Source organism: Pan paniscus, chromosome 4 (genome assembly GCF_029289425.2).
Source record: "Pan paniscus chromosome 4, NHGRI_mPanPan1-v2.0_pri, whole genome shotgun sequence".
In the NCBI taxonomy this organism is placed as follows: domain Eukaryota; kingdom Metazoa; phylum Chordata; class Mammalia; order Primates; family Hominidae; genus Pan; species Pan paniscus.
Genome location: NC_073253.2, coordinates 128,225,814 through 128,250,583, shown reverse-complemented (window position 1 = coordinate 128,250,583; position 24,770 = coordinate 128,225,814). Strand labels below are relative to the sequence as shown.

The 24,770-nt window shown below is 41.3% G+C and overlaps 1 protein-coding gene across 8 annotated transcripts in view; it reads left to right on the top strand.

Moving 5' to 3' along the window:
• The window catches only part of AFF4 (ALF transcription elongation factor 4), an 82,386-nt gene that overhangs the window by 19,767 nt on the left and 37,849 nt on the right, over positions 1–24,770 (top strand). For 4 of the 8 annotated variants that reach the window (XM_063604619.1, XM_034960498.3, XM_055112640.2 and 1 more), the window contains 5 exons: positions 1,080–1,171; positions 1,627–1,753; positions 3,867–4,661; positions 6,588–6,632; positions 11,596–11,682. In XM_063604619.1, the coding sequence (XP_063460689.1) occupies positions 1,631–1,753; positions 3,867–4,661; positions 6,588–6,632; positions 11,596–11,682 (1,050 nt within the window). In that variant the 5' untranslated portion in view covers positions 1,080–1,171; positions 1,627–1,630. Of the gene's footprint in view, positions 1–1,079; positions 1,172–1,626; positions 1,754–3,866; positions 4,662–6,587; positions 6,633–11,192; positions 11,232–11,595; positions 11,683–24,770 lie in introns of those variants that run through there. The other 4 variants (XM_003829291.7, XM_063604620.1, XM_008954658.6 and 1 more) reach the window with 4 other exon arrangements.

Here is a 24,770-nt window from a genome sequence, read left to right as displayed (position 1 = left end):
AGGCGCCTGCCACTGCGCCTGGCTAATTTTTTGTATTTTTAGTAGAGACGGGGTTTCACCGTGTTAGCCAGGATGGTCTCGATCTCCTGACCTTGTGATCTGCCCACCTCGGCCTCCCAAAGTGCTGGGTTTACAGGCGTGAGCCGCTCAGGCCGTTAAATTGCTTTTATTGCATGACACTTAGTATGCAAATCAGGAGGTTTTAATTTTAAATGTTTGCTTTCACTAGTTCTAACCACTGATTAAAGTCCTCAAAAGTACTTGGTGGCTCTCATGCCTGTAATCCCAGCACTTTGGGAGGCCAAGGTGGGAGGATCACTTGAGGTCAGGAGTCCAGCCTGGCCTGGCCAACATGGTGAAATCCTGTCTCTACTAAAAATAAAAAAATTAGCCAGCCATTGGCATGCACCTGTAATCCCAGCTACTCAGGAGGCTGAGGTAGGAGAATCGCTTGAACCCGGGAGGCATAGGTTGTGGTGAGCTGGGAGATCGCACCACCGCACTCCAGCCTGGATGATAGAGCAAGACTCTGTTTCAAAAAAAAAAAAAAAAGTATAATACTGCTTTGTTACTAATTCTAATTTTATAATTATAGTTTCTGATGAACTTTAATTTTCTGATTTGATTTATGAATTATAGGCCAGAAATGCTCCACACATATAACCTGATTGTTTCTTTCTGGGCTCCAGTGAGCCTTTTTTTTTTAAAAAAAAAACAAAACCAGGTCTGATTATTTAATCTGTCTCCAGGGAAGAGTGTTGCAGATTCCCTGGTAATCCCTAGTGCCAGAGTTTGCCAGCCTTTACTACCATTGTCTATTTAACCAAAATCCTTGCTGCTATAAATTGGCTGTATTTCTCTTGGTTTGTTCTAGTGAAAATAAGACAAACTGTCCTGATTATAGAGATGGGACTTCCATTTTTCCCTCACTCCAAAGACTTCCTTTTTCAATACAAGTTTAGTTACTGTTACTAATCCAAGTTAATTTTTGATTCTATCACTGAAAACCTGGGTTTTGCCATTTATTGAGGTGTTAATTGAAATATTAATATATTTAGAGCAGAAATGTCGTTTTTTAGGGAATCTAGAGCAACAGCAAAGCTGAGGTCAAACTACCGTAAGGATGGACACCAAGGAAGCTGTGTTTGGGACAAAAAGAAATCAAGATAAGGTAGATGCAAAGTAGAGAAAAGAACTGGACCCTGGGGGGAAGGGTGGTAGTTGGGAGTGGGTTATATGCTTCTAAGGGCAAAGAATAGGCAGATTTCTGAAGAGGAGGGTCCAAAAGGAAATACTGAGGATTTGTGTTCAAATACTACGTTCCCTCTGAATGTACAAGTTTTTGCTTTTAGCTAACAGAGTACTTCAAACATTGATAAGGTTAAGTGTTTTGTTGGGGTGGGTTCTAATATTCTGGGCTAGTGTTTCCTTGGAATAGTTGTGGAAGACACTATTGGTATTTGTTGATAAAACCATTACCAAAACCCAGCTTCAGCACTAATGCCTGTTATTACTTGGAGGTCAAAAGGGAATCTGTGATTGAAGTGTTAAGCTGACAAAATCTGTACAGAATATTTAATTTTTCCTTTTATTTCTGTGATACAAAGATTGTGTTTCTTTTCATAGCAACATGAACCGTGAAGACCGGAATGTGCTGCGTATGAAAGAACGGGAAAGGCGGAATCAGGAAATTCAGCAGGGTGAAGACGCCTTCCCACCTAGCTCTCCTCTCTTTGCAGAGCCATACAAAGTTGTAAGTTGCCCTTCTGTGAATGTTTTTTTCCCATTAGCATGACATTTTTGCTTTTAAAATGTTTCACACTTGAATGTTTATATTAGAAAAGAATTACTATGAATACCACTTAACATTTTTTTCCTGTCCTTTACATAGAAGATATTTTTTGGGGATAAACTTTTCTTTGGAGTATATTATGCTTACAGAAAAATACACAACATAGGTATTATGGCTTGAAGAATTTTCACAGCATCAGCAGCTTCATACAACTCAGATCAAGAAATAGAGCATTACCAGCACCCTAAAAGTCGTTTTCCAGCCCACCTCCTATTGCTGTCCTGTGTTCTTAAAAATGTGGTCTGAGTTGGCTCATACATTTACCTCTATTTTCCTAGTTGTGCTACTAACCATGGGCGGGTACTTCACCATTCTGAATTTTGAATTAAATTAGAATTTTGTAACTCAATTTGCATTGTTTGATTTTTCCTAGGTGTTAAGTGTGATATCAATAAAAAATGAATATTTCGTAGATGGTTTTGTTTCTTCTCACTGCCATTTGCTACTTAGTTTACAAAGTTTCAGAGATTATTAGTATGTTTGAATAAATGTGTCTTCAGTATCAGTCTGATTTCTTTTTCTGTTGTTATAGACAGTCATTTGGGTATCACTTGTTTCATTAAATTTTTGTTTCTGCTTCTAACTATAACATTGAGTTATGAGGAATATAATATTTTCATAAACTGCCAAAATACGAATGTTAGCTAATCTGCTGGACTGTGGAAGTTAATTTTTTTTTTTTTTTTTTTTTGAGACGGAGTCTTGCTCTGTCGCCCAGGTTGGAGTGCAGTGGCGCGATCTGGGCTCACTGCAAGCTCCGCCTCCCAGGTTCACGCCATTCTCCTGCCTAAGCCTCCTGAGTAGCTGGGACTACAGGCTCCTGCCACCATGCCCGGCTAATTTTTTGTATTTTTAGTAGAGACAGGGTTTCACCATGTTAGCCAGGATGGTCTCGATCTCTTGACCTCGTGATCCGCCCGCCTCAGCCTCCCAAAGTGCTGGGATTACAGGCCTGAGCCACTGTGCCCAGCCGGAACTTAATTTTATAAAGGCAGATTACTTTTCTGTTCAAAAGATTTTTTTTTTTTTATGAGACAGAATCTTGTTCTTTAGTCTACGCTGGAGTGCCATGTCATGATCTCGGCTCATTGCCACCACTGACTTCTGGGTTCAAGTGATTCTCCTGCCTCAGCCTCTCGAGTAGCTGGGATTACAGGCGTGCACCACCTTGCCGGGCTAGTTTTTTTTTTTTTTTTCGGAGATGGAGTCTTACTGGAGTGCAATGACGCAATCTCTGCTCACTGCAACCTCTGCTTCCCGGGTTCAAGCGATTCTCCTGCCTCAGCCTCCTGAGTAGCTGGGATTACAGACACCCGCCACCACGCCTAGCTTATTTTTGTATTTTTAGTAGAAACGGGGTTTCACCATGTTGGCCAGGCTGGTCTCCAACTCCTGATGTCAGGTGATCCGCCCACCTTGGCCTCCCAAAGTGCTGGAATTATAGGTGTGAGCCACCATGTCCGGCCACACCCGGCTAACGTTTGTATTTTTACTAGAAATGGGTTTTCACCATGTTGGCCAGGCTGGTCTGGAACTCCTGACATCAGGTGATCTGTCCGTCTTGGCCTCCCCAAGTGCTGGGATTACAGGTGTGAGCCACTGCACCTGGCCCTTCAAAATACTTTGTGTATTTAAAAGACAGTCTTGCTATGTTACCCATGCTGGAGTGCAGTTGCTCTTCACAGGTGAAATCATAGTGCACTGGAGCCTCAAAATCTTGGAATTGAGCAAACCTGCCTCAGCTGCCCAGAGTAGCTGGGAGTACAGGCACGTGCCACTGTGCTCGGATTATATTTTACTATGGTTATTTTTAGGCACTTTTCAATGATTTTTTTTTTTCACTACAGAAATGATATATTTGGAGTTTGCTTCAAGGTATTAACGTTAAGATATGAGGTAAAGCCTCCCTTTGAAAAGCCCCTTTCCATTCGAAGTTTGGAAAATTAGTTCAGAATTATATTTTATTTCTGATTATGCTCATTTTATAATTTTATTTTATTTTATTTTTTTGTAGACTAGCAAAGAAGATAAGTTATCAAGTCGTATTCAGAGTATGCTTGGAAACTACGATGAAATGAAGGATTTCATAGGAGACAGATCTATACCAAAGCTTGTTGCAATTCCCAAGCCTACAGTACCACCATCAGCAGATGAAAAATCTAACCCAAATTTCTTTGAACAGAGACATGGAGGCTCTCATCAGAGTAGCAAATGGACTCCAGTAGGACCCGCACCCAGCACTTCTCAGTCTCAGAAACGGTCCTCAGGCTTACAGAGTGGACATAGTAGCCAGCGGACCAGCGCAGGTAGCAGTAGTGGCACTAACAGTAGTGGTCAGAGGCACGACCGTGAGTCATATAACAATAGTGGGAGCAGTAGCCGGAAAAAAGGCCAGCATGGATCAGAACACTCCAAATCACGTTCTTCCAGCCCTGGAAAACCCCAGGCTGTTTCTTCATTAAGCTCTAGTCATTCCAGGTCTCATGGGAATGATCACCATAGCAAGGAACATCAACGCTCCAAATCACCTCGGGACCCTGATGCAAACTGGGATTCTCCTTCCCGTGTACCTTTTTCAAGTGGGCAGCACTCAACTCAATCTTTCCCACCCTCATTGATGTCAAAGTCCAATTCAATGTTACAGAAACCCACTGCCTATGTGCGGCCCATGGACGGACAGGAGTCCATGGAACCAAAGCTGTCCTCTGAGCACTACAGCAGCCAATCCCATGGCAACAGCATGACTGAACTGAAGCCCAGCAGCAAAGCACATCTCACCAAGCTGAAAATACCTTCCCAACCACTGGATGTAAGTCACACATTTAGAGCTTTTAACATTGTGACTATGTGAAGCAATTGACTGATCATGAAATTACGATTGAACTTGAACACTGCTTCCTTGCCTTAAAAGTAAGGAATGTAAAAGTTGAAAGATGAAAAAAAATGTAAAGACAGACTTGTGAATTACTCCCAAGTGGATCCGTAGATCTGTTAACTCGTCCTCTTGGGAAATGGAGAAAATGTCATTCACAGTTTTCAAATACTTAGATGACAAGTCAGTTATAGAATAAAAGAATGACTAATTGATATCTTAGATTTCTGCATTTTGATTTTATAGAACAATATACCTTTGTTGTTGTTTAAAAACAAAATTAACTTTTCTATGCTTAGATTGATACAAATGAATGAGATGCAGGTGATGGTTTATGGTTATGATAAATGGGACTTTTGGGTCTGTGGAAATGGTAATATTGTATACTTTGAATGCTATGATCCTTTTCTCTGGTTATACTTAAAGGATTAAGACAGCTGCTCCAGGTTCATAGTGATGGTTTGAAATTTAAATTGAATTGCTTACCAAAGCATTTTGGAACATTTCATTGTGAAATAGCTGAAATTATATCTTTTTTTTTCAAGATGGGTGTCTCATAATGTTGCCCAGGCTGGTCTGGAACTCCTGGCCTCAAGCGATCCTCTCATCTTGGCCTTCCAAAGTGCTGAGGTTACAGACATGACCATCATGCCTGGCTCAAATTTTATCTCTCTCTTTTTTTTTTTTTGAGTTGGAGTTTCACTCTTATTGCCCATGCTAGAGTGCAACGGCACGATTTCGGCTCACTGCAACCTCTACCTCCCAGGTTCAAGCGATTCTCCTGCTTCAGCCTCCCGAGTAGCTGGGATTACAGGCATGTGCCACCATGCCCGGCTAATTTTGTATTTTTAGTAGAGATGGGGTTTCACCATGTTGGTCAGGCTGGTCTTGAACTCCTGACCTCATGTGATCCGCCCGCCTCGGCCTCGCAAAGTGCTGGGATTACAGGCGTGAGCCACCGCGCCTGGCCCCAAATTTTATCTTTTAATGTAGTTTGTGCAATAAAAAAAAATTTGGAAAGTGACGTCAGTAGCCAAAAAATTACAACTCTTAGCTCAAAATGGTGGAAGGAAGAATCTGCGTAATGTAAAATGCTGTTTTGCAAACATTTAAAACATCTTTCCAGTGGCCTTGGGAAACTCATTTTGAGTGGCATTTGTTATCTGATTACTCCTCTCAAGAGAACAGTAAAATGGTAATTTGTTCTTTCTTTAAACAACATGATCTTTAGAGTTTGACTTGAGTTCGGCTCTCTAATTCCTGTTTGTGCCTTAGAATAAGCAATTTGGTTTTTGTGACTTAGAAAGACTATGTAAAATGTCCATGTTCCAGACTAGTAATCTTTCAGTAATACTTGTTTAACCCATTTATGCTTGGTGTTCCATTATTGGAATGCTAAGCTCGTAGGAGTTACTTACATCCTACTGCTCAAGGTCATCGCTAAGGTACGATTTTTCACACAAAAAATTTGCAACCTCTGGCATAAATGGGTTAACTTTGTTTATGTGAAATGATGTATCTCAGTATCATGATATATTTTATATATAGATAAGGTTAAATTTTTAGACAAGCTGCACACCTGAAAAATTACATTCTAAAAATTATTTCTAATCTAAAATATAGGATAAAAAACTTAAAACCTTTGAAAACTATAAAGTTCCCCCAGCTTTGTATAGTTTGGTGATTAAAATTTTCTGGTGCTTGAAAAATTTATATTTAAGGAAATTAACCCAAAGATTCTAACCAGTGTACTGATTTAGAGTAGTGGGGTCATAAATACTTTTAATAATGTTTTTAAATCTGTGAAGCAAATACTAAAAATCTACTGATAAAAATCTAATGTGTGCTGCTTTTTCTTTCAAGGCATCAGCTTCTGGTGATGTGAGCTGTGTGGATGAAATCCTAAAAGTAAGTTTTTAAAAAAAAAATCATTTCAATTTCTTTAATTTTTTATGCTCTGCCACCTTCTTACCCTCTTTCTACCTGTATTTCACAAAGGATCTGAAGCAACAGATTGCTTATATTTGTAACTTGATTATGTCCATCATAAATAATTTACTCTCTTCTTTGTTTACCATTTGCCTTCAGAGAGCTAGTTTTGTTCTTTGTGTTTTTTTTGTTGTTGTTGTTTGTTTGTTTTTTGAGATGAAGTCTCACTCTGTCGCCCAGGCTGGAGTGCAGTGGCGCGATCTTGGCTCACTGCAACCTCCACCTCCCAGGTTCAAGCAATTCTTTAACCTTAGCCTCCTGAGTAGGTGGGATTACAGGCTCCCGCCATCATGCCCGGCTGATTTTTGTATTTTTGCGGAGTTGGGGTGGCCAGGCTGGCCTGGAACTCCTGACCTCAGGTGATCCACCTGCTTCGGCCTCCCAGAGTGCTGGGATTACAGGTGTGAGTCACCGCGCCTGGCCGCGTTCTTTGCTTTTAAGTAAAATAAATTTTAATCTTAACACTTACTTTGCCTGGAAAACATTAACAAGCCAATTATAACTGTACTTTCTCATGCTTAACTGTTAATAATTTGAAGTGCAAAAAAGTAGTTATCAGTCAAACCATTATGATCAAAATACCTTGCTTTGGTTCATCTTGTACATACTGGTCAAATCTTACAGTAATAGATTTCCTTCCAGTTTTGCACATTTATTTTTTCTTGATATGGAGTCTCACTCTGTTGTCCAGTCTGGAGTACAGTGGCATTATCTAGGCTCACTGCTACCTCTGCCTCCTGGGTTCAAGCAATTCTTGTGCCTCAGCCTCCTGAGTAGCTGGGATTACAGGTGCCCACCACCATGTCCAGCTAATTTTTGTATTTTTAGTAGAGATGGGGTTTCACCACTTTGTCCGGGCTGGTCTTGAACTTCTGACCTCCTGTTACTCCCCACTCCCCCATCCTCCTGCCCGGCCTCCCAAAGTGCTGGGATTATAGCCTGAGCCACTGCACCCGGCTGCTTTACACATTTTTTTTTTTTTTTTTTGAGCCAGAGTTTTACTCTGTCACCCAGGTTGGAGTGCAGTGGCGTGATCTCAGCTCACTGCAACCTCCGCCTCTCAGGTTCAAGTGATTCTTCTGCCTCAGCCTCCTGAGTAGCTGGGATAATAGGCATCTGCCACCATGCCTGGCTAATTTTTTTTTTTTTTTTTTTGTAGTAGAGACAGGGTTTCACCATGTTGGCCAGGCTGGTCTGGAACTCCTGTCTGCCTGCCTTGGCCTCCCAAAGTGCTGGGATTATAGGTATGAGCCACCACGCCCAGCCAACATTTTGGGTATTTAAGGACACATGTTTAAAATTGACACATGACCAAAAAGTACATTACTCTATTGGAAAAAGAGAAAGTCCAGTGAATTAGTGAATGACAATGACTACTTTTTGCTTAGTAGAGAAAACTGTCAGTCACATATTACTTGTATTTTCTTTTTTATTTTTTTTTTGTGAGCTCCTGAATTTGTGTCTATACTTAAATTCACTGTGAACACCTTTGAAAGACTACCTGCATTGGTTGCTTCCACTCTTTTCTTTCCCATTCCTTCCTTTAGCCCACTATAATCTCCCTTTTACCTCTGCCATTTTGCTGAACCTGTTTCTCTATGGTCATTATCTTTCTCCCTCCATCCAGAGGCATCATTTGAGTTCTTTTTTATTCTTTCTGCTATGTATTTTTTCCTTCTGCAGACATTCTTCTTTCCTTGACTGTTTTTATGCTTCATTGTTTTTATTTGCCTTCCACCTTTCTTGCCTCTCTTTCTTTGCCCTTTTTGGAACCCTTGTGCCTTCTCTTATTTCTTAAGTGCAGGTGCATTCTTCTAGCCTCTGCTCTTTGACTTGCCTTTTCCACCATTCTTGGCTTTATCTCTTAGACAGCTATTTAGTCTTTCTGTCCTACACTGGCCTTTGGGTTTTGGTTTGTCTCTTAATTGCTTCTTAGCTGAGTTTCCATTTGGATTTATTTCTCTTTGCCTCTTTAGACTCAACATGTCTAAAGCCATACTTATCAGACTTCCTTGGATTAGTAGTACACCATTTTCCCATGCTTGTAACTGTAGAATCCTAAATATCTCTAATTTCTTCCTCATGTTCTATGTAGTTGCAAAACTAGATGTAGACTTTAAAATTTTTGCTTTTTAAATATCCATTCCTTTCTTCCCGTTTCTGCTGCCTTGAGCTTCAGTAATTATAACAGAGTCCTCATTCAGCCTTTCTGCCTCCAGAATCTCCCTACTCATATGTCTTTTGCATTGCTACCTGATTCTTTACTTCAGGCCCTGTGGTCTTCATAAATTAATTTTTCCCTAAAAATTTTCAGTGGCTCTCTAAGATTATAGAAAGAATAGTATCCAAATTTAATATCCGCAGGCCAATCCTAACCTCTCTCATTACTGACTGACCGCTTTTGCTAAACTGGTTTCCCTAAGCCACATACATTCTTGCTCTTTTACCTCCTTAAATAAAGTAAGCTTGGAATGTATTTCTCCTCCCTCTTCAGTTATATATAGATTTTTTTTCCCTGTAATCCCAATGAAATACTTCTTCCCCCGTATCAGATTGTGAGACCACAGTGATAGCTCTTTCATTTGAATCTCATTCATTTCTTAGTTGCCATGTATATAAAAAGTGTAAGGGAGCATAAATATTTTCCTCTGAATCCTCAACAGTGCATAGAATTATTAGTATGTGGAAGATTTTCTTACATTTAATGATCTCTTTAATGTTATTGACATCCATATTTTATATGTGCAGGGGCTTGGCACTTGGCCTTTAGTTAATAGGTGCTCAGTCATTCGATGATAATTGGAGAATTAAATCAAATTTTCAATGGAGAGTTTTGATACTTGAGATATAAAATGCCAATGCTAAAAACCTGAGTTTATGAATTTTTGTTTCCTTTTCCCTTTCCTGTCTGTAGTATGCAAGGAACTTCAGGTGTGTGTTCCCTTCATGTTTTCTTTGTATTTGTAGTCATATCATTTTTAGGAACCCCATCATGAACTTAAAAAAAATTTACTCTAAATGTATATTTATTGAAAAAATGATTTATTCAAGGCATGCTCATTAAGCACCTACTTTGTGTCAACCACTGGGAATACAGTGGTCATAATGTTATGCCTTTGAGCTGATATTCTAGAGCTGGATGTAGGAAGCAATCTATTACATAATATTATTTCAGGAAGTGAAATTCTATTAAAAAAGCATTTTAAGGGAATAAAGAGCAATTATGTGCAGGTGGCTGTTTTAAGAGGTTCAAGTAGTAATATATCAAGTGCCCTTGTCTCTTCCTTCTGTCATTCTGTTGCCCAAAGCTAAACATTAACTAGGACGTAGACTGATTTGTCTTTGTCACTTAATAAAATACTGTGGACATCATTACATATCAACAGTTAAATTTCTCATTTTAATATCTGCTTGGTGTTCTATTTTATAGATGTCTGGTAATTTATTTAATCAGTACTGTGTTGGTGTCAACCTAAATAACAGAGGCTCTCTGAAAGAAAAGATGATGGGAATAGAGCATTGCAGTGGAAATACATGTGCCATAGTAGTCTGTGGTCATATTCAAAGAGGTAAAGAGAGACAAAGGTTTTTGAAGGAAAAAATGAGGAAGATTACATAATTGTTTTTGAAGTAATTATCCTTGGCTACAAAGATCAGTAGTAAGGATGACACCAGTCTGAGGTCGGACAAGCTGGACAGATGTCCTTGTGGAAATATTTTTTTGGTTTAAGGTTTTGATGACCTTTGTGCAAGGTTGTGGTTTTTGTAGATTTTTTTGTTTATCAGGCATACAAGCATGAGAAGCCTTTCTTCATGGTCTTTCCCAGCTCAGGGTGTTTTGGTTTTTTTTGTTTGTTTGTTTTTTTGTTTTTTTTAAATATATAAACATTAGTGACTCCATTTTTATTCTCACAACTTTCACATTGACTACCTAGGTTGTTTCAGTTTTTGAAGTGTGAGCCCCTTATACATATATCTTTACAAAACTGTGTGGATATTGCTATGGGATAAATTCCTAGGTGTTACACCACTGTTAATTTGTTGCATTTCCTTAATTTACCTGATGGCTTACTTTGAACTAAATGCCAGAAATAATATACTCTCTCCTTATTCTGATACTTCTGTCTCCTTGGCTTATCTAACATACACATTGTAATCTTACCAGACCTCACCCAGACATATTTGGCATTAAGATTAGGCAGAAGGCATTGAATGAAATCAAACTTAGGGTCTTGCTTTTCTGTTTTCCTCCTCATGTGCTTTTGAAATTTCTCTTGTGATTTCTTCCCCTGACAAAATTTTTCTACGAGTATATAGGCTCTATAGCCAGACTTTTGAGGATGAAATATAATGTTCATTATTTACTAAGTGTATGGCCTTGAATAAATAACTTTTGTGCTTCAGTTTCATCCTAAATAGAGGTAGGATAATAATGGTATCTACCTCATAATGTCATTGTGAGTACTGAATGAGTAATAAACATGTAAAACACTTAGCACAGTGTCTGGCCCATTCAAGGTACACAGTAAATGTTAGCTGTTTTCCTTATCATTGTCCCTTCCTCCCACTCTCCTAGCAAGCTCTTCCTGATTAGCGTTTTATTATGTGCCTTGTATTTGATTACAGGCTGATTTCTGTAACTATTCACAGGTTTCATAATTTGAATTGTAAACTCCTCAAAGCCAGGGAGCATTTATTAATCTTCTTATTACCTACACCATAGTGCCTAGCACACAATTGTGCTTAATATTTATTGACTAAGTATGTAGAATTTTGGAGGAGCTGTCATGAAACCAGTATTTATAAATACAAATCTGGTTTTTAGCTGTATAATTTTTATCCTTGACCTGGTTGAAAACAAACTGTAATAATTACATTTCAGGAGATGACGCATTCATGGCCTCCCCCTCTAACGGCTATTCATACACCATGCAAAACAGAACCTTCCAAATTTCCTTTTCCAACTAAGGTAAGTAAATAAAATGTATCTTTCATAATGTAAGAAAACTCTAAATGGCTTGACTAAAATCATATGGATTAAAAATTGTCTTGCCATTCCTATTCTAGTGGGAGACAGACAGTAAATAAGTGAATAAATAGATAAATTCAGATAGTGACAACTGTTATGAAGATAATTAGCAGGGTAATGGAATTGAGAGCATCTTGGATCAAGAGGTATTAAGAAAGCTTTGAAGGCAATATGCGAGAGAGATTTAAAAGACATTAATACAGCCGGACACGGTGGCTCACTCCTGTAATCCCAGCACTTTGGAAGGCTGAGCCAAGAGACTCTCTTGAGGCCAGGAGTTTGCGACCAGCCTGGTCAACATAGCAAGACCCTGTCTCTACCAAAAATTGAAAAAAAAAAAAAAAAAAAAAAAAGCTTGGCATAGTGGCACAGGCCTGTGGTCCCAGTTACTCGGGAGGCTGAGATGGGAGGATCACTTGAGCCTGGGAGGTCAAGGCTGCAGTGAGCTGTGATTGCACCACAGCACGCCAGCCTGGGAAACAGAGCAAAATTCTATCTAAAAAAAAAAAAAAAAAAGACAGTGATATTTATTGCAGACTATTATGGTATTGTAGGCCAGAGGTGGTAAGGGCTTCTCAAACTGTTGTTTTAAGAACCTGTTTCCATAAGACATAGCAACCATACTTGTCCCGTGGAAAGAGGTTCCTCAGATAACAATTCCAAGGTTGTTTAAAATCAGCAGATTGACTTTTTTTTTAACTTATACTTAACAGTATTAATTTACACTTAAAACAAATAATACAGAAATACATTCTCCTTGTGAAAGTTTCACCAGTCCCCCTAATAATAGCCTTTCCCCAATTCCGTCCGCTTCATCCCAACAGAGCTCCTTTCATAAGTACCTTTGCAAGTCTTTTTTATATTCATGTAGTACATATATAATCATTACATGTAAGCATTTTCTCATTTATTTCTACGCAAATATATTGTTCTGTATCTTTCATCAGTCAGCAGTAGGTCTTGGGGACCTGTCCATGTTACTGCATGTAGAGGTATTTCGTTTCTTTTTATTGCATCTGTAGTGTTAATATATCCTAGTTTATTTAGCCATTTCTCTTTGGCATTTAAGCTGATAGCAAGTTTTCATTTCTATAAATGTTTCTTCAGTTGGTATCTTTGTTGGTGCCTTCTGTGTGCATGTGATTTTCTTTAGGGTAGAAAGCAAAAAGTAGAATTGCTGAGTGTTGAGAGTATATATTTAATACATACACTCACAAATTCCTTCCATAGTTCTATTACAGGATTTGTACCAGCCAGTATTCCCACTTGTATTACCTGTTGTTTCACACATGCACACCACCATTTGATATTATTAAACAGCAGTGTTTTGAGTAAAAATGGCATTCCATTTGCTTGATTGCTAGGGAGGTTCATCATCTTTACATATTTGTTATCCATTTGGTTTCTTTGTGGGTAAATTTGCTTATTCTCACTGTCCTTTGGGTTGCATTTTTTACCTGTTGAGTTTTAGGTGGTCTTCCTTTTTTGTTTTGTGTTGTTTTGTTTGAATTGTGGATTCTAATAATTTCTTATACATGCTGAAAATTTATCTACCAGTTAGATTCTTGTCTTTTTATTGTCTAAAGTTTTTAATTTTTGATGAATAAAATATATCTTTCTCTTCCTTTATAGTTTTTGCTTTTAATGTCTTGTTAAAGAAGACTTTTCTTTCTCTAGGATCATAAACATACCCTCTTATTTTTATTTTAATGTGGTTTTTAGTTTTATTTTTTATGTTTACCTTTGTGAATGATGTCAGGTAGATTTAAAAATTTTCTGTCTATATGTGTGCCGTATCACTCTTACCTTTTATATCTTTGTTTACATATACAAAATGCACCAGTATTTATTTATTTATTTATTTATTTATTTATTTTTCTGAGATGGAGTCTCCCTTTGTCACCCAGGCTGGAGTGCAATGGTGTGATCTTGGCTCACTGCAACCTCTGCCTCTTGGGTTCAAGCGATTCTCCTGTCTCAGCCTCCCGAGTAGCTGGGACTACAGGTGCCCGCCACCACGCCCAGCTAATTTTTGTAGTTTTAGTAGAGACAGGGTTTCACCATGTTGGCCAGGCTGGTCTTGAACTCCTGATGTCAGGTGATCCACCCGCCTTGGCCTCCCAAAGTGCTAGGATTACAGGTGTGAGCCAACGCACCTGGCCAATGCACTGTTATTTAATGTGCAGTTTGAGTTTTGTTTTTTGTTTGTTAGTTTGTTTTGAGATGGAGTCTTGCTGTGTCACCTGGTGCGATCTCGACTCACTGCAACCTCCGCCTCCTGGGTTCAAGCGATTTTCCTGCCTCATCTTCTTGAGTAGCTGAGATTACAGGCACACGCCACCACGCCTGGCTAATTTTTTGTATTTTTAGTGGAGACAGGGTTTCACCATGTTGACCAGGCTGGTCTCGAACTCCTGACCTCAGGTTATCCACTTTCCTTTGCCTCCCAAAGTGCTGGGATTAACAGGCGTGAGCCACCGCGCCCAGCCTGCAGTTTGAGTTTTGATAGATATGTGCACCTGTATAATCACCACCATAATTAGGAATTAGAACATTTCCATCACCCCCAAACTTCTTCATGTTCCTTTGTAGTCTCCCTCGCCTCCACCACTGTCCCTATGCAATTTCTGATCTATTTTATGTCACTCTAGATAAGTTTTGCTTTTTCTAGAATTTCATGTAAATGGAATCAGTACATCATGTGCTTCTTTTATATATTTACTTTCTTTTGCTCAGTATTTAGTTTTGTAATTCTTCCATGTTCTTGATTATATCCATGGTTTCTCTTTTTCTTTTTCTTTTTTTTGAGACAGAGTCTCAGTCTGTTGCCCAGGCCAGAGTGCAGTGGCATGATCTCGGCTCACTGCAACCTCCGCCTCCTGGGTTCAAGCGATTCTCCTGCCTCAGCCTCCTAAGTAGCTGGGATTACAGGCATGCACCACCACGCCTGGCTGATTTTTGTATTTTTAGTAGAGACGGGGTTTCATCATGCTGGTCAGGCTGGTCTCAAACTCCCAACCTCGTGATCCACCTGCGTTAGCCTCCCAAAGTGCTGGGATCACAGGCGTGAGCCACCACGCCTGGCCCAGTTTTTCTTTTTTTATTCCCAATCAGTATTTTATTATATGGAAACACCAAAATTTGCTTCCTGTTGATGAGCATTTTGGTTATTTCCAGATTTAGACTGTTAAGAATAAAGCATCTATAAACATTCATGTTTTCTTTTATCCTGGGTAAATACTGGGTCACATAGTAAAAAGTAGAATTGCTGGTTCATAGGGTAAGTGCATGTTAAATTTTACTTATTTATTTTATTTTAATTTTTTAGAGACTGAGGTCTTGCCTAGGCTGGTCTTACCTAGGCTGGAGTACAGTGGTGTGATCATATAGCTCACTATACCCTTGAACTCCTGAGCTCTAGCAATCCTCTCATTTCAGCCTCTTGACTACCACGCACTACACAGGTGCTTACCACCATGCCAGACTTACATAGAGACGGGGGTCTCACTCTACTGCTCAGGCTGGTCTCAAACTCCTGACTTCAAGCCATCCTTCTGTTTCAGTGTCCCAAGCACAAGCTACTGTGCCCACCACTAAATTTATAGTAAACTGAAAACTAACTCACTCACTGACTCCCTCCCTCCTTCCTTCCTTGCTTTCTCTCTCTCTCTCTCTCTCCTTTCTTTCCTTTCTTTCTTTGCGACAGGGTCTCACTTTGTCATCCAGGCTGCAGTGCAGTGGCGGGATCATGGCTCATTGCAGCCTCGACCTCCCAGGCTCAAGTGATCCTCCTGCCTCAGCCTCCTGAGTAGCGGGGACTACAGGCATGCACCACCATGCCTGGCTGACTTTAAAAAATTGTTATTATTTTTTTGAGACAAAGTTTTGCTCTGTTGCCCAGGCTGGAGTGCAGTGGTGCAATCTTGGCCCACTGCAGCCTCTGCCTACCAGGTTCAAGTGATTCTCCTGCCTCAGCCTCCTGAGTAGCTGGGACTACAGGTACGCACCACCACGCCCGGCTACTTTTTTGTGTTTTTAGTAGAGGCGAAGTTTCACCATGTTGGCCAGGATGGTCTCAATCTCCTTACCTCCTGATCTGCCCGCCTCGGCCTCCCAAAGTGCTGGGATTACAGATGTGAGCCACTGTGCCCGGCCCCCATTCTTTTTAATTACTAAGGTAATATTCAGTTATGTGGCATCATAATTTACCTAATTATCTACTAATGGACATTTGGGTTGCTTCTAGTTTTTGGTTATTATTTTTTTTTTTGAGATGGAGTCTCGCTCTGCCGCCAGACTGGAGTGCAGTGGCGCGATCTCGGCTCACTGCAACCTCCACCTCCTGGTTTCAAGCAATTCTCCTGCTTCAGCCTCCCAAGTAGCTGGGACTACAGGCACGTGCCACCACGCCTAGCTAATTTTTGTATTTTTAGTAGAGACGGGGTTTCACCATGTTGGCCAGGATGGTCTTGATCTCTTGACCTCGTGAGCCGCCTGCCTCGGCCTCCCAAAGTGCTGGGATTACAGGCATGAACCACTGAGCCCAATCTCGTTTTTGGTTATTAAAAATAAAGCTGATGTGAATATTTGTGTATAAATCTTTGTATAAATGTATACTTTTATTTCTTTCTTTTTTTTTTTTTTTTTTAAGACAAGGTCTCTGTTATCCAGGCTAGAGTGCAGTGGCATGATCATGGCTCATTGCACTCACGAACTCCCGGACTCAAGCAGTCTCTCACCTCAGCCTCCCAAGTAGCTGGGACTACAGGTGCATGCCACTATGTCTGGCTGATTTTTGTATTTTTTTTGTAGAGACGAGGTTTTGCCACATTGCTCAGGCTGCTCTTGAACTCCTGGGCTCAAGCAGTCCTCCTGCCTTGGCCTCTTAAAGTGCTGAGATTACAGGCGTGAGCCACTACACCTGGCCTGTTTTTATGTCTGTATTATAAATGCCTATTAGTGGGGTGGTTAGGTATATGGTAGGTGTCTATGCCTCACACCTGTAGTCCTAGTACTTTGAGAGGTTGATGTGGGAGGATCACTTGAGTCCAGGAGTTTGAGACCAGTGTAGGCAACATAATGAGACTCTGTCTCCACAAAAAATTTTAAAAAAATTACCCAGGCATGGTGGCACAGGCCTGTAGTCTCAGCTACTCAGGATGCTAAGCTGGGAGGATTGCTTGACTGCAGCTGGTTGAGGCTGCAGTGAGCAGAGATCATGCCACTACTCTCTAGCCTGGGTCACAGAGACTGACCCTCTCTGGGGGGGAAAAAAAAATTAGAAAACAACTGTCATGCTGGGCGCAGTGGCTCACGCCTGTAATCCCAGCACTTTGGGAGGCCAAGGTGGGTGGATCACCTGAGGTTGGGATTTGAGACCAGCCTGACCAACATGGAGAAACCCCATCTCTACTAAAAATACAAAATTAGCCAGGCATGGTGGCGCATGCCTATAATCCCAGGTACTTGGAGGCTAAGGCAGGAGAATCACTTGAAGCTGGGAGGTGGAGGTTGCAGTGAGCCGAGATCGCGTCATTGCACTGCAGCCTGGGCAACAAGAGCGAAACTGTCTCAAAAAAAAAAAAAAAAAAAAAAGAGAAAACAACTGTCATACTGTTTTCCAAAGTGGTTGAACCATTTTATATTCCTGCCAATGGTATATGAGAGTTCCACTTGTTCCATGTCCTTACTAACACTTGATATTGTCAGTCTTTTAAAACTTTAGCCTTCTAGCAGTATTATAGTGGTACCTCATTGTGATTTCAATTTACATTTCTCTAGAGACAGAGTATCTTGAGCATCTTTTCATGTACTGATTTGCCATTTGCTTATCTTCTTTGGTGCAGTGTCTGAATATTTTGCCCATCTTCTTTGGTGCAGTGTCTGAATATTTTGCCCATCTTCTTTGGTGCAGTGTCTGAATATTTTGCCCATTTTTAAATGGGCTAAGATTCTTTTTTTTTTTTTTTTTTGTGACAGACTCTCGCTCTGTCGCTCAGGCTAGAGTGCAGTGGCGCGATCTCGGCTCACTGCAAGCTCCGCCTCCCGAGTTCACACCATTCTCCTGCCTCCGCCTCTCGAGTAGCTGGGACTGCAGGCGCCTGCCACCATGCCTGACTAATTTTTTATATTTTTAGTAGAGACGGGATTTCACCGTGTTAGCCAGGATGGTCTCGATCTCCTGACCTTATGATCTGCCCACCCCGGCCTCCCAAAGTGCTGGGATTACAGGTGTGAGCCACTGCGCCCGGCCTGAAATGGGCTAAGATTCTTACTGCCATTATCATATATGTGATTTGAAAATTTTGTTTTCTTGCTCTGTGGACTACCTTTTCATTCTCTTAATAGTGTCCCTCTAAGAACACATGTTAATTTTTATAAAGTCCACTTCTTCAGTGTTTTCTTTTACGGGTCATGATTTTGGTGTCTATGAAATCTTTGCCTGGCTGGGTGAGGTGGCTCTTGCCTGTAATCCTAGCAATTTGGGAGGCCAAGGTGGGTAGATCACTTGAGGTCAGGAGTGTGAGACTAGCCTGGTCAACAAGGCAAGACCCCACCTCTACAAAAAATGTAAATATTAGCCAGGCGTGGTGGCATGACCTATAGTCCCAGCTACTTGGGAGGATGAGGTGGGGGATCATTTGAGCTTGGGAGGTTGAGGCTGCAGTGAGTCATGATTATGCCACTGCACTCCAGCCTAGGTGACAGAGTGAGACCTTGTCTCAAAAAAAAAAAAAAAAATGTTTGCCCGCTGGGCTGGTGGCTCACACCTGTAATCCCAGCACTTTGGGAGGCTGAGGTGGGCAGATCACTTGAGGTCAGGAGTTCGAGACCAGCCTGGCCAACATGGTGAAACTCCGACTCCACTAAAAATATAAAAATTAGCCAGACATGGTGGCGGGCATCTGTAATCCCAGCTACTCAGGAGACCGAGGCAGGGGAATCACATGAACTCAGGAGGCGGAGGTTGCAGTGAGCCAAGATTGCGCCAGTGCACTCCAGCCTGGGCAACAGAGCAAGACTCCATCTGAAAAAAAAAGAAAAAAAGAAAAAGAAAAATCTTTGCCTAACCCAAATCCTCCTATGTTGTTTCCTAGACTTTTTTTTTTTCCTTTTAAATAAGAGACCAGGTCTCTCTGTGTTGCCCTGGCTAGTCTTGAACTTGTGGGCTCAGGTGACCATCCCACCTCCTCTGCTTCCTGCATAGCTGGGACTCTGCTCTCAGTTATCCTGGACTTTCTTTTCTGTTTTTGAAAGAGTCTCACTCTGTCACCCAGGCTGGAGTGCAGTGGTGTGATCTTGGCTCACTGCAACATCTGACTCCTGGGCTCAAGCGATTCTCATGCCTTGGTCTCCCGAATAGCTGGAATTACAAGTGTGTGCCACCACACCCAGCTAATTTTTGTATTTCTGGTAGAGATGGGGTTTTGCCATGTTGCCCAGCCTGGTCTCGAACTCCTAAGCTTAAATGATCCACCTGCCTTGGCCTCCCAAAGTGCTACAGTTATAAGCATGAGCCACTGTTCCCAGCCTTTCCTAGTTTTTTTATAGTTTTAGGTTTTACATTTAGATCTATGATTTATCTTAAGCTAATTTTTCTATATTGTTACAATATATGGAATGAAGTTTTATCCTCTTGTATGTACATATCCAATTAGCATCTTTATTTAAAAGCCTTCTCTTTCCATTGAATTGCCTTTGCAGTTGTAGTTGACTCTGTATGTGTGATGCATTTCTGACATTTTATGTTTCATTAACCTGTTTGTCTGTCATGGTGCCAATATGAGCCTGTCTTGATGATTTGACTTTGAGACTTACTGTAAAGTCACTACAATGTAAATCCTCAAATTATATTGGTGTTTTTCAAAGTAGATTTGACTTTTCTAGGCTCTTTGCATTTTCATAAGAATTTTAGGCTGGGCACAGTGGCTCACACCTGTAATCCCAGCAATTTGGGAGGCCGAGGTGGGTGGATCACCTAAGAAGGAGTTTGAGTCTAGCCTGGCCAACATGGTGAAACCCCGTCTCTACTAAAAACACAAAAATTAGTTGGGCGCGGGGCATGGTGGTGCACACCTGTAATCCCAGCTACTCAGGAGGCTGAGGCAGGAGTCTCTGGGAGGCAGAGGTTGCAGTCAGCTAAGATGATGCCACTGCGTGTGCTCCAGCCTGCGTGACCGAGCAAGACTCTGTCTCAAAAAACAAACAAACAAACAACACCTTGTCAATTTCAACATAAAAGTCTTGTGGGATTTTGACAGGGATTGTGTTGGATCTATAGATCAATTTGGGGAGAATTGACGTCTTAGCAATATTGAATCTTCTGACCCATGAGTCCTTATTTCTCTCTATTTTGGTCTAATTTAATTTCTTTCAGTATTGTTTTGTAGTTTTCAATCTGTAGATTTTGGACATCTTTTGTTAAAGTTATCTTTTTGTTTTTTGAAAGAGTGTCACTCTGTCACCCAGGCTGGAGTACGGTGGTGCTCAGTGCAACCTCCGCCTCCTGGGTTCGAGTGATTCTCCTGCCTCAGCCTCCCAGGTAGCTGGGATTACAGGCGCCCACCATGATGCCCAGTTAATTTTTATATTTTTAGTAGAGACGAGGTTTTACCATGTTGACGAGGGTGGTTTCCAACTCCTGACCTCAACTGATCCACCTGCCTCGGCCTCCCAAAGTGCTGGGATTACAGGCATGAGCCACTGTGCCTGGCTGATTTTTTTGTGTGTGTGTGAGACAGAGTCTTGCTCTGTCACCCAGGCTGGAGTGCAGTGGCACGATCTTGGCTCACTGTAGCCTCAGCCTTCTAAGTAGGTGGGATTACAGACCAGTGCCACCACACCCAGCTAATCTTTATACTCTTAGTAAAGACGGCTTTTCACCATGTTGGCCAGGATAGTCTCGAACTCCTGGCCTCAAGTGGTCTGCCCACCTTGGCCTCCCAAAGTGCTGGGATTACAGGCATGAGCCACAGTACCCGGCCCTGTTTGATTTTTTTAGTGCTATTATAAATGGAATTTTATAAAAATTTCAGTATTTGATTTTTCCTTGCTAATTTATAGAAATACATTTCATGGGCTGGATGCGGTGGCTCATGCCTGTAATCCCAGCACTTTGGGAGGCTGAAGAGGATCACCTGAGGTCAGGAGTTCAAGACCAGCCTGACCAACATGGAGAAACCCCGTCTCTACTAAAAATACAAAATTAGCTGGGCGCGGTGGCACATGGCTGTAATCCCAGCTACTCGGGAGGCTGAGGCAGGAGAACTGCTTGAACCCAGGAGGTGGAGGTTGCGGTGAGCCAAGATCACCCCATTGCACTCCAGCCTGGGCAACAAGAGCGAAACTCTATCTCAAAAAAACAAAAAAAACCAAAAAACATTGGTTAAATTTTAAATGTTAAATCAATATTACATTCCTGATATAAACTCTACTTGGTCATGATGTATTTTTTTATAGTGCTGAATTTGATTTTAAAAGTTTTTTCTAATTTTTGCGTCTGTATTCCTGGGCTATCTTGGTCTGTATTGTTCCCTTCTTAAATCTGTAACCATAACAGGTCTGTTGTCTGATGCACACAGCAAGTCAATAACAGAGACACTGGGTTGCTGCAGAGAAGGAGTTTAATTATAGGGCCTCCAAACAAAGAGATGAGAGGAAACCTCAAATCTGTCTTCCCAAGGAGTTGAGACCATGGCTTTTAAGGATTTTGGAGTGGGCTGAAGTATTAGGATCATTGATTTGTCAAAGAATGCTAGGTGAAATCATGGGATAGGAAGATGTACAAGCAGTATTCTCATGCTGATTCTGTTCCCCTGTGGAGATCTTTAAACTGGTTGGCTTCAGCTGTTCCACTGTGCTTAAGCAACTCTTGATTTAAAAAAAAAAAAAATTTATGGAAACAGGGTCTCATGATGTTGCCCACGCTGGTCTCAAACTCCTGGGCTAAAGCAATCCTCCTGTCTAAGCCTCTCAAAGCACTGGGTTGATAAGCATGAGCTATTGAGACTGTCCTGCTTAAGTGATTCTTTTTTTTTTTTTTTTTTTTTTTTTGAGACAGCATCTTACTCTGTCACCCAGGCTAGAGTGCAGTGGCATGATATCAGCTCATTGCAACCTCTGCTTCCCAAGCTCAAGTGATTCTCCCTGTCTCAGCCTCCTGAGTAGCTGGGATTACAGGTGCCCGCCACCACGCCCACATAATTTTTTAGTAGAGACAGGGTTTCCCAGTGTTGCCCAGGCTGGTCCTGAGCTCGTGATCCACCTGCCTCACCCTCCCAAAGTACTGGGGTTACAGATGTGAGCCACCACACCTGGCCTTAAGCAATTCTTAAACAAAAGCCTTAAGTTTCTAATGTCAGAAATTCTATCTATAAGAACATTGGGGATGCTGATGGTCAGTATCTAGTGTTAGTGACTTCCTGTTACAAAGAAGTGAGTCAGCCGGGCGTAGTGGCTCACTTCTGTAATCCCAGCACTCTGGGAAGCTGAGGTGGGGGGATCACAGGGTCAGGAGTTCAAGACCAGCCTGGCCAATATGGTGAAACCCCCATCCCTACTAAAAATACAAAAATTAGCCGAGCATGGTGGTGGGTGCTTGTAGTCCCAGCTACCCAGGAGGCTGAGGCAGGAGAATCGCTTGAACCTGGGAGGTGGAGGTTGCAGTGATCTGAGATCGTACCACTGCACTCCAGCCTGAGTGACAGAACGAGACTCCATCTCAAAAAAAAAAAAAAAAAAACCCAAAAAAAAAAGAAGTGGGTCAAAGTGTAGTATAATTAATGCTTAATTATAATTATATTTCTGTCCAGAATTCTGTTTAACCCTGTGAGGGTGGTTTCATATCCTTGCCTTGTTTTGGTATCTGAGTAATGATGGCCTTATAGAATGGATTGGGAAATAATTGCTTCCCCTTCCATTTTCTGGAATAGTGTGCATAGAAATGGTATTTTTTCTTTTTTCTTTTTCTGAGACAGTCTTGCTCTGTCACCCAGGCTGGAGTGCAGTGGTGTGATCTCGGCTCACTGCAAGCTCCGCCTCCCAGGTTCATGCCATTCTCCTGCCTCAGCCTCCTGAGTAGCTGGGACTACAGGCATGCGCCACCACGCCCGGCTAATTTTTTGTATTTTTAGTAGAGACAGGGTTTCACTGTGTTAGCCAGGATGGTCTAGACCATCTCCTGACCTCGTGATCCACCTGCCTCGGCCTCCCAAAGTGCTGGGATTATAGGCATGAGCCACTGTGCCTGGCCAGAAATGGTATTTTTTTTTAAGTGTTTGTTAGAATTTATCTCTGGTTATAAGCTTTCTTTGTAAGATGGTTTTTAAGCAAAAATTAGACTTCTTTAGTAGCTATAGGGCTACTCATGTTATCTATTTCTCCTTGAATGATCTTTCGTTGTTTATATCTTTCAAGGAATTTGTCCATTTTATCTATGAATTACCAAAGTTAACAAATTGCTGTAAGTTTTTTATAATATTCCCTTATACATATAACATATTCTATTATGATAGCACTTCTCTTATTCCCTATTCTGGTAATTTGTTTTCTTGTCTTTTTCTTGAGTGTCCTGGCTGGAGATTGTCAGTTTTCTTGATAGCTGTTTTTTCTTTCTCTGTTGTTTTTGTTTTTTATTGCACTGATTTCCACCCTGATCTTTTACTTTTCTGCTTTCTTATGGTTTAATTTGTTCTTCTTCTTTTTTTTTTTTTGAAATGGAGTCTTGCTCTGTCTCCCAGGCTGGAGTGCAGTGGCGTGATCTCGGCTCACTGCAACCTCCACCTCCCGGGTTCAAGCGATTCTCCTGCCTCAGCCTCCTGAGTAGCTGGGATTACAGGCACGTGCCACCATGCCTGGCTAATTTTTGTATTTTGATTAGAGACGGGGTTTCACCATGTTGGTCAGGCTGGTCTCGAACTCCTGACCTCATGATCTGCCCGCCTCAGCCTCCCAAAATGCTGGGATTACAGGCGTGAGCCGCTGCGCCCGGCTTGCTCATCTTTTTAACAGATTTCTTGAGGTGGAAGCTAAGGTCATTTAATTGAGATTTTTCTTATTTTCTTATTTTATTTATTTATTTATTTTTAGATGGAGTCTTGCTCCGTTGCCCAGGCTGGAGTGCAGTGGTGTGATCTCGAATCATTGTAACCTCCACCTCACCGGTTCAAAGGATTCTCCTGCCTCAGGCTCCCAAGTAGCTGGGATTACAAGCATACACTACCATACCTGACTAATTTTTGTATTTTTAGTAGAGACTGGGTTTCACCATGTTGGTCAGGCTGGTCTCAAACTCCTGGACTCAAGCGATCCACCCACCTCGGTGTCCCAAAGTGCTGGGATTACAGGGGTGAGCCTCTGTGTCTGGGCTAATTTCTTGTTTTTTGGATTATATCTAATTGTGTTGGTTCCCAAATATTTGGAGATTTTCTGCATATTTTCTGTTTTGATTTGTGATTTAATTCCATTGTGGTCATGAAGCATACATTGTATGAGATTGAGACTTATTTCATGTCCCAGATTATTGTCTTTTTTTGCTAATGTTTTGTGTACACTTGAAAATAATGTGTATTCCAGCCAGTGTGGTGGCACACGCTTGTAATCCCAACACTTTAGAAGGCTGAGGTGGGAGGATCCCTGGAGGCCAGAAGTTTGAGACCAGCCTGAGCAACAGCCAGACCTCATGTCTGCCAAAAATTTAAAAATCAGCCAGGCACGGTGGTGGGCACCTGCAGTCGCACCTACTCAGGAGGCTGAAACGAGGATTGCCTGAGCACAAGAGGTCAAGGCTACAGTGAGCCATGATCATGCCACTGTACTCCAGCCTGGGTGACAGAGAAAGACCCTTTCTCAAAAAGAAGCGTATTCTGCTGTTGTTGAGTGGAGTGTCCTGTTAGGTCAAGTTGGCTTATAGTGTTATACTAATCTTCTATATCCTTACTCATTTTAATTCTATCAATTATCTATTATTGAGAGTTAACTCCAACTATAATTTTGGATTTGTATATATGTTCTTGCTTTGTTTCTTCATG